This window comes from Phalaenopsis equestris, unplaced genomic scaffold (assembly GCF_001263595.1).
Source record: "Phalaenopsis equestris unplaced genomic scaffold, ASM126359v1 Scaffold000224, whole genome shotgun sequence".
Classification (NCBI taxonomy): Eukaryota; Viridiplantae; Streptophyta; class Magnoliopsida; order Asparagales; family Orchidaceae; genus Phalaenopsis; species Phalaenopsis equestris.
The window spans coordinates 2582589-2601298 of NW_018164666.1; the positions used below are offsets into that span (position 1 = coordinate 2582589).

At 36.7% G+C, this 18710-nt stretch overlaps 2 protein-coding genes across 3 annotated transcripts in view; one reads left to right on the top strand and one right to left on the bottom strand.

The window, feature by feature from the left end:
* Window positions 1–11034, top strand: part of LOC110023340 (protein ENHANCED DISEASE RESISTANCE 2) — a 132981-nt gene extending 121947 nt beyond the window's left edge. For both annotated transcript variants that reach the window (XM_020722701.1, XM_020722702.1), the window contains 5 exons: window positions 4729–4776; window positions 5746–5889; window positions 8058–8153; window positions 8700–8801; window positions 10597–11034. In XM_020722701.1, the coding sequence (XP_020578360.1) occupies window positions 4729–4776; window positions 5746–5889; window positions 8058–8153; window positions 8700–8801; window positions 10597–10686 (480 nt within the window). In that variant the 3' untranslated portion in view covers window positions 10687–11034. The remainder of the gene's footprint in view (window positions 1–4728; window positions 4777–5745; window positions 5890–8057; window positions 8154–8699; window positions 8802–10596) is intronic.
* A 4106-nt stretch (window positions 11035–15140) lies between these two features.
* On the bottom strand, window positions 15141–18391 carry LOC110023320 (ATPase 9, plasma membrane-type-like). The gene is made up of 4 exons (XM_020722665.1): window positions 17884–18391; window positions 15962–17820; window positions 15358–15884; window positions 15141–15280 (listed from the first exon to the last, which is right to left on the bottom strand). The coding sequence occupies exons 1-4, from the start codon at window positions 18233–18235 to the stop codon at window positions 15184–15186; spliced, it is 2835 nt and encodes a 944-aa protein (XP_020578324.1). The 5' UTR covers window positions 18236–18391; the 3' UTR covers window positions 15141–15183.
* Between the last annotated feature and the right edge of the window lie 319 nt (window positions 18392–18710).

The following is an 18710-nucleotide window of genomic DNA, read 5'->3' on the forward strand; positions in this document are numbered from 1 at the left end:
TGTCCACTTGCATAAACCATCTTGTGTATTGAAAGCTATCTTTCACTCGTCTCCTGACCTCATTCGGATCTATTGATACGCACTATGTAAGTCGATTTTGGAAAAGATGATAACACCGTGTAACTGGTCCAATAGATTTTTAAGTGAGGTATGAGAAATCAGTACTTGATTGCAATCTTGTTGATGACTTTGTTGGCAACTGTCAATACACATCTACCACAAACCGTCCTTAGGTACCATTAGGGTGGGGATGGCACACGGACTCGTACTCTCTCTGACCAACCTTCTCGCGATGAGATCCCTGTACCTATAGCTTCAACTCGCACTTTGCGGGTCTCAATCTATAAGCGGGCCGATTCAGCAACACTGATCTTAGTATGAGATCTATGGTTTGTTGAATGTCCCTCAGTGGCGGCAATCCTTCTGGATGACTGTAGGTCATCACATCCTAAAAGTCATGTCGTAGTGGTTGTAGCGGTGTTGGTATTTCAATCTCCTCAGTTCCCTCTAATAGGACTAATATCAGTGCTACTGGAGCATCCTGAACTAACTACATGAAGGTGGCTCTTGGGACTAACGCCTCCTCTGTGTCGCCTACACTTCTCACATCCTTTGCAGGAAACAATACGATGTATTTCTCATCCTTTTTTAAAGAGTATGTATTCTTGAAGCTATCATGTTGAGTCTTGCGGTTGAACTGCCAAAGCCTCCCCAATAGAATATGTCATGCGTTCATCGAAATCATATAGCACCACACTTTCTCCTGCAACTGGCCCTTAATTGAAAATTCAACCAAACATTGTTGATCCATGCATATTTTGTTTCCCTTCTTGAACAATGTAAAAAGGAAATAAGACGGGATGTTTCTACGTAGCCAATTCCAATTTCTTCAACGTCAGCGTGAACACCACATTTTCACAACTCCTACTGTTGATGATCAAACCGTAAACATTGCCCTTTACTGTACACTTAGTGTGAAGGATATTGTACTTTAACTATAACTGATCTCGCTCCGACTCTGACTGCAGAACTCTTTGTATGGCTAACAACTCTCTTTGATCATCGTGAAGATGAAGTTTTTGACTCCTCGTCCTCCACCTCCTCGATGACGACCCTATCTGTGAATATGACAAATCGGCTTGTGGGACAGCTTTGGAGGTTGTGTTCATAGTCGTGTCGGTTGAAATACATTTTTGCAGGTAATGTATTGGAAGAGCTATCCTTTTCCGACTTATTTCCACTCTGATTTGTCTTGTTACTCCCCTATCCTGTCTTATTGCCCTTATTGATCATGACAATTGTAGTCGACTGCCTAATTGAAGGCTACTATCTAAATGAAGATTATTGTCTCCTCTGTTTTTGTTATTTTTCCACCTTCAGTGCTAAAGTTTGAACATCCCCAAGTGACTAGTATATTTGTAACTGCACAACATTGCTAACAACAAGCTTCAGACCCCTCAAGTATTGAGTTATAGTGTGTTACTCTGGCTTGAACAACTCACAGTTCATCTGCAGCTGGTTGAACTGTGTTGAGAACTCCTCCACTGAAAGTCTCTCTACTGTAGGTGGAGACATGTCCTGGCGGTAATAGGTGGAATGCATTTTCTTTGCATCGCTTTCTTCAATTTTTCCACTTGGTAATCTTGTTGTTGCATTCTATTTTTCTGTCTCTATACATTTTTCTACCACAAAAAGGAGCGCTTTTGAAATCTGATTTTTGCTAATTTCACTTGCTTATCTTCTAGCACCTCCTTATATTTGAAGATTCAACAAACTGTAGTCAGTCAATAAACTCGTCTAGATCCATACCTCTATCAAACTCTGGTAGATCCATTTTGATGTTCAAATCCCTATATCTTTCATATATGGGCTCCTCTTTTGGCCTTCTCTGGTTCTGAATTCCAAAGCGTCGTGACATGTATTCCTCGCTCTAATGTTTCCCCTGTTGGATTCAAATCCTCCTTCATGCTCCCCTTCGACTCTCCAGATCACGAATAAAGGTAATCTATACCTGAGTTCCATCATTAATCTCTGTGAGTCTCTGTTGAATCCTATAGATCTCTCTCTGTATCTTGCCCCAAGTTAGTTTTGACAGATATCTCCGTGGTGGTATGATTAGGGTTTGGGTTTAGAAGGGATGGTTGAGGATTGGAAAGAAAAATTTTGATTGAAGGATGAGGATGGATGCTAGAAAACCTTATGATAGGATTGGTTATGTCATAGCTCTGATATCAAATAATATCGAAGTAACCTGATAATAACCAAATACAATTATTATTGTTAGAGTTTAGAAAGAAACACAACAGGAATTCATAAAACTAGAAATAAAATGACACAAATACAAACAGGACTTTAGGGCGAGGGCGAAAGTGTTGAACTCATGCTGACAACAGCGTTGGGAAATTTTGAGAGACTATAACAGAAAGAAAAAATATTGCGTACAGAGTATGTATTGTGCGAACTCCAATAGTACAACGCGATTTGCAAAGTGGGATTAGATAAATTACAAATATATATATATATATATATATATATATATTTCGAGCCAAAACGAGTCGAACACTAACGAACAAATATTGGTTTATGGTCGAAAATCGTTTGGTGTATTCTGGTGATATTCTAGTAATATTTTGGTGGTATTTTGTGATATTCTTGTGGTTTTATTGTGGTTTTCTTGAATATTTTGGTGGAATTCTTGTTGTATTCTAGTGATATTCTTATTGTATTTTGGTGATATTACTGTAGTATTTTGGTGGTATTATGGTAATATTTGGGCGATAGTCTGGTGTTATTATAATAATATTTTGGTGATATTCTAGTAATATTCTGGTATATCAGCAGAATACCATCAAATCATCACTAGAATATCACCAAAATTTCATCATGATATCACCAGAATATCATCATAATATCACTAGAATATCATCATAATATTACCTTAATATTATCATAATATCACTAGAATACTAAAAAAATACCACCAAAAAATTGCAAGAACACTCAAAATATCATCATAATACCACCAAAATACTATCATAATACCACAAGAATATCACAAAAATATAACCAGAATATCAACAAAATATCTCAGAATACTACAAGAATACTATAAGAATACCACCAGAAGATCACTAGAATATCATCATAATACCACCATAATATCAACAAAATACTGTCAGAATATTACAAAAATATCACAAGAATATCACCAAAATACCATCATAAGACTACAAAAATACTACTGGAATATCACCGGGCAGTCTTAAAGCCGGGTCGCGTGAAAATTTGTTTTTTTCATATTTTTTTTTAATTCGCAAAAACTCAGCCCCACCACTTTAGAAAGGGCGTTGTATTATTGGAATTTGTATGGTATGTACTTCCAATGTAATATTTTCTCACAAGTGGAGGGCTAGGAGGATGCGGCTGTAGGGAAGGTGCGAGAGGGGCTTGGTGGCAGCAGGGACGTGTTGGCTAGGCTTGGCGGAAGTAGGGAGGGCGCTGGCAAGTCCTAGCGACAGCAGGACGGTCGTAGGCAGGGCTTGGCGGCAATAGGGAAGGTGCAAGAAGGTTGGGTGGCAGCGGGGGAAGGTATGGGAAGGCAAGGCGGTAGCATGGAAGAAGCAAGAGGGGCTTGGCGGCGGTAGGGAGGATGTTGAATGGTCTTCGTAACAGTAGTGAAGGTGCAAGAAGGTTGGGCAGCAGTGAGGGAAGGCGCAGGAAGGCAGCAGAGAAGGAGTATGGCGTGAGACTGACGGGATAACCACCACCTTAGAGCAGGATATAGTCGGATCTACACCTGTCCTCAGATACAGCCCCAAAAAGAGATGAGACACCTATCGGTAGGAACTCTAAAATTAAAAAGAACAAAACTGCGCCCTAAAATACTCAAACAGCATAAATAAATAAATATATATATGTATATATATATATATATATATATCTCGGGGGTTCACGCCCTTTGAAACATCTGTCCCATCCAGCCTCCTGCTGGACCGAGAGGACTAAGTCAAGCCCCGCATCATGTACGATTCTTTATTTTCACAGTAAATGCCTCTTTTTAATTGACCATCTTTAGTACCGAACTTCCTTTTTTTGAGGTTTTAGGTTTTATATTCCTGCATTTAAGATGTTAGGCTTGATTAGGTGTAGTGAAAGAAGTTTTGAATCCATTTATGTTTGCTTTTTTTGGAGTTGTCGGCCGTCATCAAATCATTCATATGCCTTTTCAAAGCATCTTTCTTTCATGAGAATGCATTGTCTAATCCAAAAATTTTAATGCCAAAATTGATGTAGGAGTAAGAGTGTTAAGAGGAAGCTTAATGCAGGTTAGGATACGGTTTCATTGAACTGCTCTAAAGAGAAAAAAATCTATGAGCCTCATGTTAACCGGGCACATGGAACCTCTCTAACAAAGAGTATAATTCCTCCTTATTTATATTTTGGCAAACTATTGATCCTACTCTGAAATCCTTATTCCATTTATTTATCATGTGGGGGCTTTGAGAATATTTGGATGTTCATATTTCCCCTTGGTGGTTTTGAAATTTTAGCATAGTTGACTGAAGCCTGTTCTATTTAAGTTACTCCGGCTGTTCCCAAAATGATGGCTTATGTTCATTTATCAAGATTTAACTCAATTCCAGGAACTTATATTATTCATTTCTTTGTTCTATTTATTTAACTTATTTCGTCACTCTTAAGTTTTTTTTTTTTTTTTCCCCTCAACAGTCAGAAGGTGGAAAAAAGCTCCCATTCATTCTTGTGATAAACTTGGAGGTACGTATAACTCAAATTAGTTGATTAATTTCGATTACTGTATTTGTTTCCTCTTGTTGCTTTGTTTATCAAATTCGACAAATTAAAATAGGAGTAGAATTATTTTGCCAACTCAGAGACTGACTTGTAAAAAACATGTTCAGTCTTTGCATCGAAAATAAAAGAATTAATTTTCCTTTTCAATCTCTATCTAAGATAAGTTGCTTGTTCATTTACTACTTTACTCTCTTCGGCTCCCATTCTGTTAGATTATGCATTACTATCTTGGAAATATTCTTTTTTTGTTGTGCCCAGGTGGTCCCGTTATTTATGCAGGCTATTGTCAATCAGTTTGTCATCTTTTATTTGTTATGCAATTTTTTGATCCCAACGAAGTTTTTTTTTCTCAAAATGGCATGTTATTGAATCATCTGAAAGTCTCCCAGAAAACAATTTAAGATGATTCCTTCCTTTCAAAATTCTCTTCCACCAGTTATACAAAAGTCTTTAGAGTAGGTTTATGCATAACACTTCTTCGTTACTTTGACCTGATTTTGAATCATGTGCTTAACTATGAGTGTTATAAAATCCTCATTTAAACACATGCCGACCCATTTCTGAGATTATGATATATGGTCCTGTATGATTGGAGTCTAGGCATGTTGCAAAGGGTGTAACTGCAACTGACTTTTACTTCAAATCAAAAACTTTAATATGATTAGAATCCTTTCTCCAAATGGATGAAATGATTGGATGTTTGTGGCATTTGTTCTGTCCAGCTTGGTTGGGATTATAAAATTACTGATGATTTAAGACATACTTTTAACCTGTTGCTTCTGTAGTAACAATCCGGGAGGAATTATGTCTTACTCTCCTTTATTTCATGTATTTCTTTCTATCCTTGTTGTTAGTTTTATTCCTCTTTTTAATTGTTGTTGTCTTTTTTTTTTTTTTTGTCTCTAATTGTAGATGATGGCTCTTTGAATGCAGATCCCTGCGAAGCCATTTTACAGTTTGGTTCTGTATTATGGTGCTGAGAGACCCATAAATAAACAGTCACTATTGGGAAGATTTGTTGAAGGAAGTGATGTGTTTCGAGATTCAAGATTTAAACTTATACCAAGCATTGTGGAGGTAGGCACCTTTCATAAGGAACCATTCAGTTTGTATATCTTTATTGTGTCCCTCCCCACAACGATCCTTTATCAGTCAACATGAGAAGTAACAGAAGCAAGTGTGATTCAGCTAATTGAATATACGTTCAACAGGCATTTTGGTATCTTACTCATCGGAATATAGTAGGAGATAAATCCAATAGCCTAAATTCACCTGGAGGAACGCATAATACATTACTCCAATTTAATCAAACAATGCCAATTAAGTAACCCCCTTTGAATATTGGTAATAAAATAATAATAATAATAATAATAAAACAATGCAGATTAAGTGGAGGTAATTCAAAACATATCATTTAAATATATTTACAAAGCATGTAAAATATATCAAAATTGTTATATAAAAAAAAATAAAAAAATAAAAAGTTTGATTTTTAATCTCAAACTTTCTTTATCTTACGATGGTTGCATACCAAAAAATGATTACATGATTTTACTAATTCTGCCCAGCTTTAACTTTTTCATTTTTTTTCCTTTAAAAATAATTATAACAATCTAATGAGTGCCTCATCAAGATAAATAAATACAATGCATAATTAAAATAACCAGAGCATAGAAAAAATAACATTTTTTAATCTAAATCTTTTTTATCATTGTAAAAGAAAATCAGCTAAACAACTGGTCTTATAATAAATAAATATTTTCATGAAAAAATATTTTAAGATGAGGTTATCATTTATAATATTATATTGACATATGCACGATTGATATCATACTAGTTTAATTTTTCATATATTTTTTTTTCTCTCTTTTAATTCAATCAGTACTTAATATAGAATGGAAATAGGTGTCATAATCATATTAATTTGACGAACACTTTACATTAATATGAGTTTTCCTTTATCTTTTTATTGATACATGCCTCTTAGTCATATAGGGCTCATCTTTCTCGCTTTATCTGTAAAAGTTATTATATTTATTTATGCACTCATCTTTGTCGCCCAAATTGTAAAGATATCATTAACATAGCATTAGCAATTTATCCCTCATATCATGATATTTCTTAAGCTCAATATTTTTGCATCATTGAACATTTAAATAAACATGTGAATTAATTTAGAACATGTTGAAGAACAATGTATGTAAATTTGCTAAATATATGCTGACTGGATGTCTTCATTTAAAAGTATGACTATTAACAAAAATATTAATATAATCAGGCTGTATTTAATTTTGAGCTTATATCAACCAATTTTTTTTTAGTCATTTATTCATGAATAATAATAATATTAATATTTTACACTATTGCCATTCAAAAAGTTCAAGAAAATTTACCTTTTGTATTAGAATTTGTATAACTTTTCCACTTTGACGATTTACCTCTTCGAGATGAATATCCTGAAAATTCTTCTTTTGTAAACAATCTCCATGTTACTTCTCATGCAAGCCTATAAACCTATCACTTTTATGTGAAATCAATTTGTGAGGGAAACATCAAAATTCAAAATTTGAATTAGAAAACTAAATTTCTTACCCTTTTCTCTTTCCTTCCTCTTCTTCTTTTATTCTCCTCTCCTCTTCTTCTTTCTTTTCCTCATCTTCTGTTCTTGTTCTTCTCTTATTTCTGCCTTTTTTCTTCTTCTTTTACTGATTTCCTTCTACCTGCACTTCCCAGTCCTCTGTTACAGCTAAACGAAGGGTTCGGGATGGAATGATTGAATGTTAAAGATTGTAACATATAAACTTATAAATATAGTTAAGTAATTATAGATCTACATGCTTTATTTCTTATTTAATCTTAGCCATTGCATAAATCCTAACTAATGCATGTTCTTGTAAATTGAAAAGATGAAAAATCCACTTAATGCTACAACAGTAAAACTAAAATAAAACCTTAAAAAAATTATCAAAATCAAAATTAATTTTATAACTACTTCATATTTGAGAATTAGCATGTAGTTCTCTCTCTCTCTCTCTCTCTCTCTCTCTATATATATATATATATATTAAAACAATCTTTTTGAATGGTAAAATATAAACGAATTGATTTTTGATAATTTTTTGAAAATTTTAAATTTTAGGTATATAATTTATTTGGAATATTTTTGCATTTGTTCCTTATAAAAATTGAGTATTACCAAAGTATCCCAGGAGCCTGCACTTATATAATACTTGACGAACTGCTAGGGGTATTGGATGGTTAAACGTGCAGTCGGCACTAAGGCCTGTCTTCTAGGGAAGGCAGTCACATGCAGATACCTTCGCGAGGATAACTTTCTAGAGGTAAGCTCTCCATATTCTGCTGCCTTTCTGCTTTTCCAAATGCTTTATATGATGCCATTTCTGTTTGTTATTATTTATGTGGGAAATTTGCATACATATCACTCAATTCTTATGTATTTACATATCTCACACCTAAACTTTCATATTGACATATATAGTGCTTTGGTGCTTTAAATCTATGCAAGAGAATGTTTAATTCACCTTTAAAGTGTTGGTAGTGCCTTTTTTTATGTGATATTAAAGATTTGAGTTCTATGTGTGTAAATATGAAATTCTATCTGTAAGGTATGTAAATATATAAGAATTGTGTGCTATGTATTTGAATGCCTCTTTATTATTATCATGCCTTGTTGGCTTCCATAATTTTCTAAGTTAAAAACGTGCTTTTATGCCACAGCTAAATGCTTGCTTAATGGTTAACATTTAGGTTAAAAAATCCTCATGCACTGAGAATTTTAATGAGATGTAATTCATACTTTGCTAAGAGCTTGTCGCTCGTCTAATGGTTTGTTCTCTATGGACACTGAATCAGTTTTGATCTTGCAGATAGACGTCGACATTGGCTCTTCATCAGTCGCCAGACATATCATGGGTTTAGTTCTTGGATATGTCACTGGCATTGTTGTTGATCTAGCAATTCTAATCGAGGTTTGCTGCTTTGTAACTCACTGTAGAGTGCCTTATTTTGGAAGATTTACATACATACCACTCAATTCCTATTTATTTACATATCTAACACGTAAACATCTATTTTTACATACATACCACCTTACATATGCATGAAAAGGTGGAATTCACCTTGTTAAAGTTTGTGATATTTTTGATGTGATATAAAAGATTTGTGTGGTGAGATGCCGAGATTTTTGTAGTTCAGCCAAAACTGACCTATGTTAATGGGATACGAGTAAATAATTTCCCTTAAATTTAAGGACACCCAAATTTATTAGAAGAAAGAAGGTGAATCTCTCATGCCAAACAAAACTGGGAATAATACTAGAGAGAAAATGTGTGAAAAATATTTAATTAATACAAAAAGTTGGCCACTTAAAAGTTCCTCAAAAGGGTACATTCCCAAACATGTATAAAGTCGTTATAGAATTTTTGGCACCATTTTTTGCTTGTATAAAGATGTTGCTACCTGATCTCTTCCCCCGCTCCCTCACTTTTTAAATCTTTTTCTGTTAAGCCATTACTATCTTTTTTACTCTCTTTAATGAATACTCTCCCTCTGTTTTTATTTCAACAACAATCACTTCTTTTGAAGACCCCAAAAGCACACTCAATCAAAGCCTGACAGCCAACAATCTTAAACAAAATTTCCCAGCAGCATGCCAATCAATGCAATATATAAAAAACATTTTGAGATGGTTTCAAATCTGATTAGGTTTAAATTTTGACCTAAAATTATCAAAAATAATAAGGGTCATTTAAATACATACCACCCAATTCTTTTGTATATACATATCTAACACCTAAACGTTGCTTTTTACAATCATAACAAAAGTACCACTTTATAAACTCTTAAAAAGTGAAATAGGCCTTTTTATATACATAGGTAAGATGGCATATTCGTAAAAATTGAAGTTTAGGTGGTGGATATGCAAATTACATAAGAATTGAGTGGTATGCTTGTAAATTTTCCAAATAATAAACTGTTTGAAAAACTTTTGATTTTATCCTATATATGAATCTATGTATATTATTTAAATTTGATAATTAATTACTTGAACAAAAAATTCTAACAATTGTGATAATGCTATTAAGGATGATGATTGTGCCATGTACTGCTGTAGTGACCATTAGCTGAATATTAAGGAATAACATTAAAAACAATTATCACGCATTGTGTTACAATTAGACAAGCTAAAACATTTTATTAGTGTTGAACAAAGTTGCTCCTGTAACGTTGTTGGATCCAAACAATGTCAGACAAATTTTAAGCTTATTTGATTCTCTGTTAGTAAGATGCAAGTTGCCACCGTGATAATTTTTAGCACTAATTAGGGCTGTAATGTTGATTCCTATTGGTAACTACAATTCTGTGAAATACAAGCTTAACTCAAGGGGCATTTACATAAATATCTCACAATTCTTATGTATTTACATATATAACTCCTAATCTTTCATATTTACATGCACAGCAGTGCTCACATCTTTAATATAATATCAAAATGCCGATATCACTTTTTAAAAGGAAAATACACCTTTACCTGCAGAGTTTTATGACACAAAAGTGTTACAAATATAAATATGGAAGTTTATGTGCTAAATATATAAATATATAAGACTTGCATGGCCTATACATAAAGTTCCTTAAAAAAACATGTTCTAGTTTGAACTTATTCAGTTTTTTTTTTTTTTTTTCCCCATTTTCTTTTCAATTTTGTTTGGCAAACAAAAAGATAGTATGTATATTTATCTATAAACCTGCTATTTTTTTCAGGCCAAGGAAGAAAATGAACTTCCTGAATTTATTTTGGGGGCAGTTCGCTTAAACCGACTGAGGCTGGACTCTGCGGTGCCAAATCCTTAAATCTCTACTGCTCTTAAATAAAATATTATTGCCCTAAGAATTCTTATGAATGAATGCTCAATTTATTTCAAAAGAGTAAGCAAATAAATCGTATTGGTGTTTTATATTAACTATTCTTTTCAATGAATTGATTATTTATGGATATACCCAATACTAAGATGGTTAGAATTTGCTGTCTGTATATCAAGGCCTTGTCTGTAGAGTAATGATTACATTTACTCTATCATGATCTGACATTGCATATTTGGATCATGAAAACAGGTTTGTGATGTTGATGAAGATTGTTGTGTCATTTCCTGATACTGGTGCAATCTTTGATATTTTAGAGCTGTTTATGTTAATGAAAACATTTGTATTTTTTGGAGAATTTAAATGATAGGATACTTGCATAGTTTCTTATATAAAAACCCATAGTTCTTATGGCAAAGCACCAAAATTTTATTAAAATAACAATTGATTTTCCTCTTCATATAAATCAGATATGTGGCTTGATATTGTTGATATCAGTTGTGCCAAGTATCAGTATTAGATGTAATATCATTGGAGATAAATTGTAGTGGAAATGAATGTATTGTCCTTGCCATAAATGTTAAGTAAAAAATAAAGCATCATCAAGATGCTAGGAGATTTAGTATGAGGTTGAGTACTATATAATATTTTTTTAAAATGTTTATAGATTGAATAACTCTTTATAATGCTTTATAATAAAACTTGATTTGAACGTATAAGATCAATTGAAGTTTAAGCTTAAAATGTTAAATATAATGTTGAAAATTCATGGACTCTCAATCTTCATATAAGTCTTGATTCTTAACAACTTACCTTCTAAAGAAGACGAAGTCATGGAATGTCTTTAAGATGAAAGTCTTATTAGAAACTCAATATGATACAGTTGGGATATTGCTTCGTGGTGAGTGTGTAGTGACTTCAAACATTGCTCAAGGTTAGCATATGTTCTATGTCAAAATTTTTTGAATAAATGGCACCAGAACAAAACACCATGAAAAAACTTAGAAACTAATGTGAGTGTCGCACCTAGCTTTTATCAAGAAAAATAATGAGTTATAATCTTAAAAAAGAAAACGACTCACAAAAAGGAAACATAAAAATGAAAAATACAATAAAAAAAAAACTAAGATAAAAAAACTAGCAGCAGCAGCAGAAACAAGAACAGGAGGAGCAAGGTGTCCAACAACTGAAAGTAGCCAGAAGATGAGAACAGTAAAATCTTCAGAAGGTGGCTCAGTAGAAGTCAACAAAGCATGAGAGAAAAACACAAGGAATCAACATTAGACCGCAAGCTAATCAAATCACAAGAGGAGAGAATCAGTTGCAACAGACCAAACAAAGAGCAACAATCAAAGAGATGACAAATAAAACTGTAAAGAGAAAATGAAACAGCATACATAAACAAAATAAAAAAAGTAAAAAGAAGTAAACAAAAAAATTGAACTCAGAACTTGCCTCATAAGAATATTAAAATTTCATATATAGTTTAGAATACAAACCATATTTTGATACTGGTTGAATTTTAATATAGATTGGAATTCATCAATGCTCGATATTGAATCTCAGAAAAATGCAAAGATCAAGATAAAATAACTTAATTATGAATATCATCAATTGATAAAGTCATCCAAGAAAAACTGAAAACAAAAACTAGCAACAACCGTAGAAACGGGAACATGAAGAGCAAAAGATCCATCAACTGAAAGCAGTCATAAGATAAGTGAACGCCAACATCTCCAAAAGATTGCTCATAAAAAGTCCACAAAACAGGAGACTCGAACCCAATGAAGTAACCTTAAGAGAAGGGAGAACCAACTGCCATAGAGAAGAATTTTAAAATTCCATCCTAAGTTTAGAATATAAAACATATTCTAAAATTGGTTGAATTTTAAAACGACAGAAATTCAACAACGCTCGATACCAAATCTTAGCAATAAAAAAAGATCAAGATACAATAACTGCAAAGAAGAAAAACAAAAGCAGAAAAGCTATTATAGACCAATTAAGTAACAGTGACAAACATTCAATATCCACCAAAAGATAGAAATCAAAAAAGGAATCCTAATAAAAAGAAAAATGCTAGAAGCTATCTACAATGCCATAAAATTCAATAATAGTACTAGGTGCATATTCCATTTAAATTTCCAATTCCTACTTTTAAAAATGATCATCCAATGAATATTGTGAATAATCAATAGAATTAGATTTATTTTCAAAGATTCTAATATTCTTTTCATTTTAAATGTAATAAGCAGTAATTTGCCAAAAAAAAAAAAAAAAAAAAAAAGAGAGAGTGGAATCTTCTTTGAAGTTTAGAAGAAATATAATTAGAGCGATACAAACTTAAAAGAAGTTAAAAGGAGCTATGAAAAATTAACAAAATGAACACATTTATTAAGGAGATAATGTGAATAGGACATTCAAAGAAAAGATGGTCATGGTCCTCGATGTTATTTGAACAAAGAGCACATGTATTATGAATATTAATTCCACGAAGATTAAGACCTTCATGAATGATTTTCCAAACAAAAAATCAATTTTAATAGTGTATCCTTTGAACAACAAGTTTAAACCAGTCAACTCTTAAGGAATGATTCAAATAAGTAATGATAAACAAGTTAATGATAATATTTGTTCTCATTTCTCTAAAGACAAGAAAGAACTGAGATATAAGAAAGTGCTCAATTTCATTAATAAAAATAACAGGAGTATCGATAAAAAAATTCAACTTCCATCTTTTGTTTATTAAAACATCACAAATTTTAAAATTTAGGAAGATTGAACCAATTAAAGATATTCCTCACACTTCACATCATGTGAATGCATGACTCACCACCAAGCCAATCCGTTGTGTAATTCCCTCCAACGAGAGTTAAAACATTTCACTCCTTATGGCACCGCTACGGCTTGTCATAGGCGTCCCTGCAGGTCACTGCATCCATGGCACACCCTCCCATGAGGTCAATGCCTCCACTTCACACTTAACCCTCCGGGTCACTGCCTCCACGTCACTCTTAACCCTCTGGGCCGCTGCCTCAACGGCATACCCACCCTCCACGTCACTACTTCCATTGCAAGCCCACCCTCCGGGTCATTACCTCCATGGCACATCTACTCTCCCAAGTCACTGCCTTCATGGCACAATCATTTTTTCACTTATCTTGTATGGTTTGCATGCATCATTCGTCACTTATGGCGCATTTGTCACTAGTATATGCATTGTACGGTAGTGACGAATGTTTGCCATCTTTTGATCATTGTGCATTTCTTTGATTGTGTCAATGAAGAATTTAGCTCGTTAGCTAAGTGACCTATTGCTGGTCACGACGGCGTAGCAAGTATTGCCCACGGGGATGTCTCAATGGGGCAATACTAGCTACCATGTTGTTATTACCACATGTGTGTTGTGTTAAGGTTCCAATGGATCTTATAGGTGCCACTTAGGCTTTCTATTTCTTAGAAACTATTTTAGAGAGTATAAAAATCTATATTTTTATTACTTATATGCCTCATATTTTCAAAATCTATTTTTAAGTTACTTGCATATTTAGCTTAGACTAGACATGAGGTTAATCTTTCAAAAGCTTTTTAAAAAATGCATCTAGTGGCACCTCTTATAATCCTTGGATCCTTAAGATTGGGCCGGTGACGGCGACCTCATCAAAAAATACATTAGCCTTTTGACATAATCCTGCACTCACTTAGATTTTATGTTAGGACAATATGTTAGAAGATGTGTTAGGCTAATGACTAGGATGTTATATAGTCTTTTTTAATGTTCTGGCTATAGTTCTTTGCTGGTTTGGTTGCCCTCGCGAGGAATCAATTTTTTTTGTTTTTGGTTTGCTTGCATGCTTAATATTTTGTTGTGCATTGTAGTATATTAGGTCGCTCTTCTTGTAGAGGGTCATGCCTAAAATACACACCACACGTGTAAAATTTTTTTTCAAATTATCTGATGATAATTTATTTACAAAGATTTACTCTCATAATGAAAATTGTTAATTTTGTAATAAATTTTTACCTTTCATGAGAATTATTCAGAAATAGCATAGAATTTAGTATCATAAAAATATAGTTTGGTTTTATAGCCAAAATAAGTTCCAATCTTTGGTTGCATGTTGGAATAATTTATTGCCTTCACAAAATTTTGTAATGTTAAAGAGAGTAATAATAAACATTATAAAGTTGAATAAGAGCTCATTCTATTTCTTGAACGTATAAAAAAAATAAACATCAACTAAATTATTATTATTATTATTATGAATTAATTATAGTATAAATCATTATATTTTTTAAACAAATACCTCTTAAAAAAAACAAAAAATAGCATTTTATTTACACTTTCAAAATAAATGAAAATAAAATAAATGAGAATATCAAAATAAAATCCTCATTTTTTTTTGCATAAAATGAGCCCCCAACCATATAACTTTCAATCTCATCTCTCTCTCTCTCTCTCTCTCTCTCTCTCCTCATTATTTGTCCTCAAACGGTATAATGCTGCTGGATCGTGTCGATGTCCAAACCCTTAAGCCTCACCACCGACTCCACGTGTCCCTTCAACGTCAGCACCTCTCTCAGCCTGTAAAAACGGTGAATATACTCTGTCAGACGTTTCATCGAACAGTTTGCGTGCGACTTAAAAGATTTTGTACTTACCTCGCTACCTCCGCGCGGCGCTTAGCCTGCTCTGCGATCTCGGAGAGCTCGCGGTCATGGAAAAGCCCGCAGGCCTCCGCTGGCTGCAGCCCATGAAGCGTGCGTTGCGCCGCAGCCCACAGCGCCTCGCGCTCTCCTATCCCGTAATCCTTCTTGCTCGTAAACGCGGTCTTGTTCTGCAACAGATTATCCCACGCCTTGCCGCTTAAAGCGTAGCGGGTGATGAACTTGAGCACGTCCAGAGGGAGGTAGGTGATGAAGCTGAATATCCAAATGACGCCCGCCCATCCCCAACCGATTCCATCAATTCTGGCGAACTCCCAGGAAGCGCACACTGCGATCAATGTCGCAACCAGCTGCGCTGCAAGGAATGCAGTCACGAGCAGCATTCCTGGGCGTTCGACGAATGACCAGCTCCTCGATCTTGTTACAAAGATGAGCGCTTGGCTTATTATGCTCACTTGCAGGTAAAGCGCCGCGGTAAGCTGGTTGGGGTTTTCTTTGATCGGATGAACCCCGAATTTCTTCTGCAACAAGATTTGAAATGTAGGTGATAAGTTGTTTTGATGAATTACTGCTGTCGAGGGTAAAGAGTAATACTGACGGTGAAAAAGTCGGTGTCGTGGGCGAGGTAGAAGAAGATGACGGTGATGACTGCCATGTACGCGCCGAGGATGACACCAGTCGCAAAAATTTCCTTCAGCTTCCATGAATCCGGAACAGGGGATGGCTTCACGCGATCCTTCGAGATGGTCATGATGGTTCCATCATTGAGGATGGCGATGATGAGAATCATGAAAGGGGAGAAATCGAAACGCCAGATTAAAGCAATGAGCATGAATCCGAGGACGATACGAATGGTGATCGACACCGCGTAGATGGTGTAGTTCTTCATTCTCTGGAAAATGGCGCGGCTTGTCAGCACTGCGCTGATGATGACGCTCAATCCAGGCTCTGTTAATACAATGTCGGATGCGCTTCTCGCCGCATCGGTGGCGTCCGCCACCGCGATACCGATGTCCGCCTTCTTCAGCGCCGGCGCGTCGTTAACTCCGTCACCGGTCATGCCGCAAATGTGTTTTCGTTCTTGAAGTCGCCGCACGATTTCGTATTTGTGCTCCGGGAAAACTCCGGCGAAGCCGTCGGCTTTTTCAATGAGTTCGTCGATTGGGAGTCCGGTTACCTCTGTTGATTTCTCGTCGAGTAGGGTTGATGAAGGGTACATGTTGGTCCCCATCCCGAGTCGCCTTCCGGTCTCTTTTCCGATCGCGAGCTGGTCGCCGGTGATCATCTTCACGTTGACGCCGAGGTTGAGCGCCCGGCGAATGGTTTCCGCACTGTCGTGCCGCGGTGGGTCGAAGAGAGGGAGGAGGCCGAGGAACTCCCATGGCCCGCCGGCGCTCTCCTTCGTCATTTCAGGAATCTGCTGACGAGCTACGCCGAGGGATCTCAGGCCGCGATCTGCAAATCTGTCGATTAAAGCGTGCACCTTTTTTATTGCATCCTCTTTAAGGCCACAGAGCTGGATTATCTGCTCCGGCGCGCCTTTACTAGCCCGATGCCATTTCCCCTGTTCGTCGATATAGGTAATGGCGGTGCGTTTCTCGACAGGGTTGAATGGTAAGAAATGAACTTCCTTTATCCTGGCGCGTGCCTCTTTAGGGTCGGCGAGCATGCCGACGATGCAGGCGTCAATGGCGTCCTGGTTCTCGACACGGGATGCACGCGCGGCGTACAGTAAGAGGTCGTCTTTATCGATATCTTTGGTATAAATTTCGATCAGACTGCGGTCGACGGTGAGCTTGTTGAGCGTCAAGGTGCCAGTTTTATCTGAGCAGAGCACGTCCATGCCGGCCATTTCTTCAATGGCGGTCATACGCTTGGTGATGGCACCTTGCTGCGATAAACGGTGGGATCCGATCGCCATGGTAACTGAAAGTACAGTGGGCATGGCGATGGGGATGCCGCCGATGAGCAGAACAAGGAGATTGTCGATGCCATCACGGTACCGCCGGCTCTGGACAGGGTACATGACGACGATCTCTACAAGCATGCCAATGGCGATGGAACAGATGCAGAAGTTACCAATTGCGGTGAGAACCTTTTGAAAATGGCCGACGTTGTTTGTGTTGTCGACGAGGTGAGCCGCCTTGCCAAAGAAGGTGTGGACGCCGGTGGCGATCACAATGGCTTCGATCTCGCCCTGTTTGCAGGTGGAGCCGGAGAAAACTTCGTCCCCGGGGTGCTTGTTGACGGGAAGAGATTCGCCTGTGAGGGCCGATTGGTCTATCTTAAGCGGATCACCTTCAAGAAGACGGGCGTCGGCGGGGATGATATCCCCGAGCTTGATGCTGATGATGTCACCGGGAACAAGAATGGCGGCGTCCTGCTCCGTCCACCGGCCGTCACGGAGGACTTTGGTTTTTGGCGCGAGTCCGGCCATCAGCGCGGCCGCAGCGTTACCTGTTGATGCATAATTCAATCAAAATGGAGCATGAATTACCTGTTGATTAAATATTTCTTTACCAGCATTATTCTCCTCAATGAAGCTGATGGTGGAATTGATGAAGAGCAGAACTACGATGCCGACGAAGTCCTGCCAGTCCGGCGGCTTTCCGCCTCCATTGGCTAGTACGATGGCCATCAAAGCAGCGATCTCCATGACCCATGACAGGGGATTCCACATGAAGCCGAGGAACTTGAGCAACTTGCTCTCCTTTTTTTCCTCAAGCTTGTTGGGACCGAAGAGCTGAAGCCGCAGTTCACCGTCGGCGGTGGTGAGACCAGCGGTGGAGCATTTGAGCTGGGAGAAGACTTCCTCAATAGGTATGCTCTCGAGATCCACCGCCTCGTTCTTGATGTCTTCCAAAGACTCCATTTTTATTAGTTTTTGAGGTTGAATGGAGGAAGAAGATGGCGATGAACTTCGGTGGGCTGGCACGGACGGCTTAATGCGCGGCGGCGTCAGGCCGTCATGGAAGAATGTGAAGGAATGTGGGGGGCAGTTGGAGTCTAAAGCGGAAGGAAAGGGAAGACAATGGCTTTATAGAGGTTTGGGCATAGCTTGGAAATGGCTGTAATGGCGGGAGATTGGTGGTAGGGGTAGTTATTTTCGCTTTGCGGGCGTTTATTTCTTGTGGCTGAGGTGAAGCTTCGGCGGATTTTGCCGGACGCCTTCAAATAGTCAATAAGAAAAATTGCCTATTATTGTTGAATCTTTTAAGGATGGGGGATTCCGTTTAATTTGTTAACTAATTGGGGAGATTCTTTGAATGGGAATAGTGGAGATGGAGAGTAGGATCGGCAAAACGGCCCGTGTTCGACTTATTAAATAGTTTATGTTCGATTTGTCT